Below are 2,500 nucleotides of genomic sequence, written 5' to 3'. Positions count from 1 at the left end.
CACACACACACACACACACACACACACAGCCTGCCCGCTGTTCTGTACAGGTAACGCACACACACACACACACACACACACACACACACACACACACAGCCTGCCCGCTGTTCTGTACAGGTAACACACACACACACACACACACACACACAGCCTGCCCGCTGTTCTGTACAGGTAACACACACACACACACACACACACACACACACACACACACACACAGCCTGCCCGCTGTTCTGTACAGGTAACACACACACACACACACACACACACACACACACACACACACACAGCCTGCCCGCTGTTCTGTACAGGTAACACACACACACACACACACACACACACACGCACACACACACACACAGCCTGCCCGCTGTTCTGTACAGGTAACACACACACACACACACACACACACACACACACACACACAGCCTGCCCGCTGTTCTGTACAGGTAACGCACACACACACACACACACACACACACACACACACACACACACAGCCTGCCCGCTGTTCTGTACAGGTAACACACACACACACACACACACACACACAGCCTGCCCGCTGTTCTGTACAGGTAACACACACACACACACACACACACACACACACACACACACACACAGCCTGCCCGCTGTTCTGTACAGGTAACACACACACACACACACACACACACACACACACACACACACACAGCCTGCCCGCTGTTCTGTACAGGTAACACACACACACACACACACACACACACACACACACACACACACACAGCCTGCCCGCTGTTCTGTACAGGTAACACACACACACACACACACACACACACACACACACAGCCTGCCCGCTGTTCTGTACAGGTAACACACACACACACACACACACACACCATATACACACATTCATACAGCCTGCCTGCTGTGCTTTACGTGTGTGTGTGTGTGTGTGTGCGCGCAGCTGCGGCATCTGTAAGAAGAATCAGGACCAGCATCTGCTCCTGCTGTGTGATACGTGCAAACTGCACTACCACCTGGGCTGCCTCGACCCACCTCTCACACGCATGCCCAAGAAGACCAAGAACAGCTACTGGTGAGACGTGTGTGTGTGTGTGTGTGTGTGTGTGTGTGTGTGTGTGTGTGGGCTGCCTCGACCCTCTTCGCACACGTATGCCCAAGAAGACCAAGAACAGCTTGGCATGTGTGTGTGTATGTGTGTGTGTGTGTGTGTGTGTGTGTGTGTGCTGCCCTGACTCACCTCTCACACGCATGCCCAAGAAGACCAACAACAGCTACTGATGAGGTGTGTGTGTGCAGCATGGACCCACCTCACTTGCAAGAGACAGTGTCTTGGCTGTTTTCTCTGTGTGTGTGTGTGTGTGTGTGTGTGTGTGTGTGTGTGTGTGTGTGTGTGTGTGTGTGTGTGTGTGTGTGTGTGTGTGTGTGTGTGTGTGTGTGTGTGTGTGTGTGTGTGTGTGTGTGTGTGTGTGTGTGTGTGTGTGTGTGTGCGTGTGTGTGAGTGAGAGAGAGAGTTTGTGCAAGTTTATAATTTGGCTGGCTTTGTGCCATCGCTAAATGAATGTTGCTTTCCCTCAGTTGTGTTATTGGTTCTTTGTGTATCTACCTGTGTGTGTTTGTAGTTATTTGTTTCCTGCTTGGGAGCTCTCAGTAATTCTCCTAATCCAAGCACAAAAGCAGGGGGAAGGTGCAGAAAATTACAAATCATTTCTGAATGATGCAATGTGTTCAGGAGGGGGTCTGTGTGTACTTTGTTTGCGTGTGTGTATGTCTGTGTACTTTGTTTGCGCGTGTGTGTGTGTGTGTGTGTGTGTGTGTGTGTGTGTGTGTGTGTGTGCATGTGCGTGTGCATGTGAGTGTGTGCGTGCGTGCGTGCGTGCGTGCGTGCGTGCGTGCGTGCGTGCGTGCGTGTGTACTTTCTGTGTGTGTTGAGAGTGTTGTTTGTGCGTTGTCCTTGCGTATTGTGTGTGTGTGTGTGTGTGTCTATTAGTAATGTAGTGGTCTTGGTGTTTAGCTATAGTTAAGTGTTAGCCCCAGTCTCCTTCTGAACAGTTCATCTGTTCTATATCAAGGCTGAATAGACACACTCACACACACTCCCTCCCCTGTCGCCTAGGCAATGCTCGGAGTGCGACCAGGCCAGCAGTGATGAGGCAGACATCGCCATGGAGACGCTGCCCGACGGCACCAAGCGCTCCAGACGGCAGGTGAAGGGACCAATCAAATTCATCCCGCAGGAGATGTCACCTGAGCCCAAAAAATCACAGGTAAGAGGCGCTGTGAGTGACACACACACACACACACATACACACACACACACTCACATACACACACACACACTCACATACACACACACACACACTCACACTGCAGAGCTCTGTGATTTCACACACACACACACACACACACACACACACACACACACACACACACTCACACTGCAGAGCTCTGTGATTTCACACACACACACACACACACACACACACACACACAC

General features: G+C 51.4%; 1 protein-coding gene across 1 annotated transcript in view; it reads left to right on the top strand.

Annotated features, from left to right (window-relative positions):
* Positions 1-2,500, top strand: part of LOC143140479 (uncharacterized) — a 70,400-nt gene that overhangs the window by 24,746 nt on the left and 43,154 nt on the right. Inside the window, exons 8-9 of the mRNA XM_076301402.1 lie at positions 950-1,081; positions 2,123-2,273. Of these exons, the coding sequence (XP_076157517.1) occupies positions 950-1,081; positions 2,123-2,273 (283 nt within the window). The remainder of the gene's footprint in view (positions 1-949; positions 1,082-2,122; positions 2,274-2,500) is intronic.

The sequence above is a fragment of the Alosa pseudoharengus genome, unplaced genomic scaffold (assembly GCF_046254945.1).
Source record: "Alosa pseudoharengus isolate Yale_2024_CS ecotype anadromous, Long Island Sound unplaced genomic scaffold, YU_APseudo_1.1 YU_APseudo_1.1_scf_23, whole genome shotgun sequence".
NCBI classification, from domain to species: domain Eukaryota; kingdom Metazoa; phylum Chordata; class Actinopteri; order Clupeiformes; family Clupeidae; genus Alosa; species Alosa pseudoharengus.
Note: the sequence above shows the minus strand (reverse complement) of the source record. Positions and strands in the feature narration are given on the sequence as shown.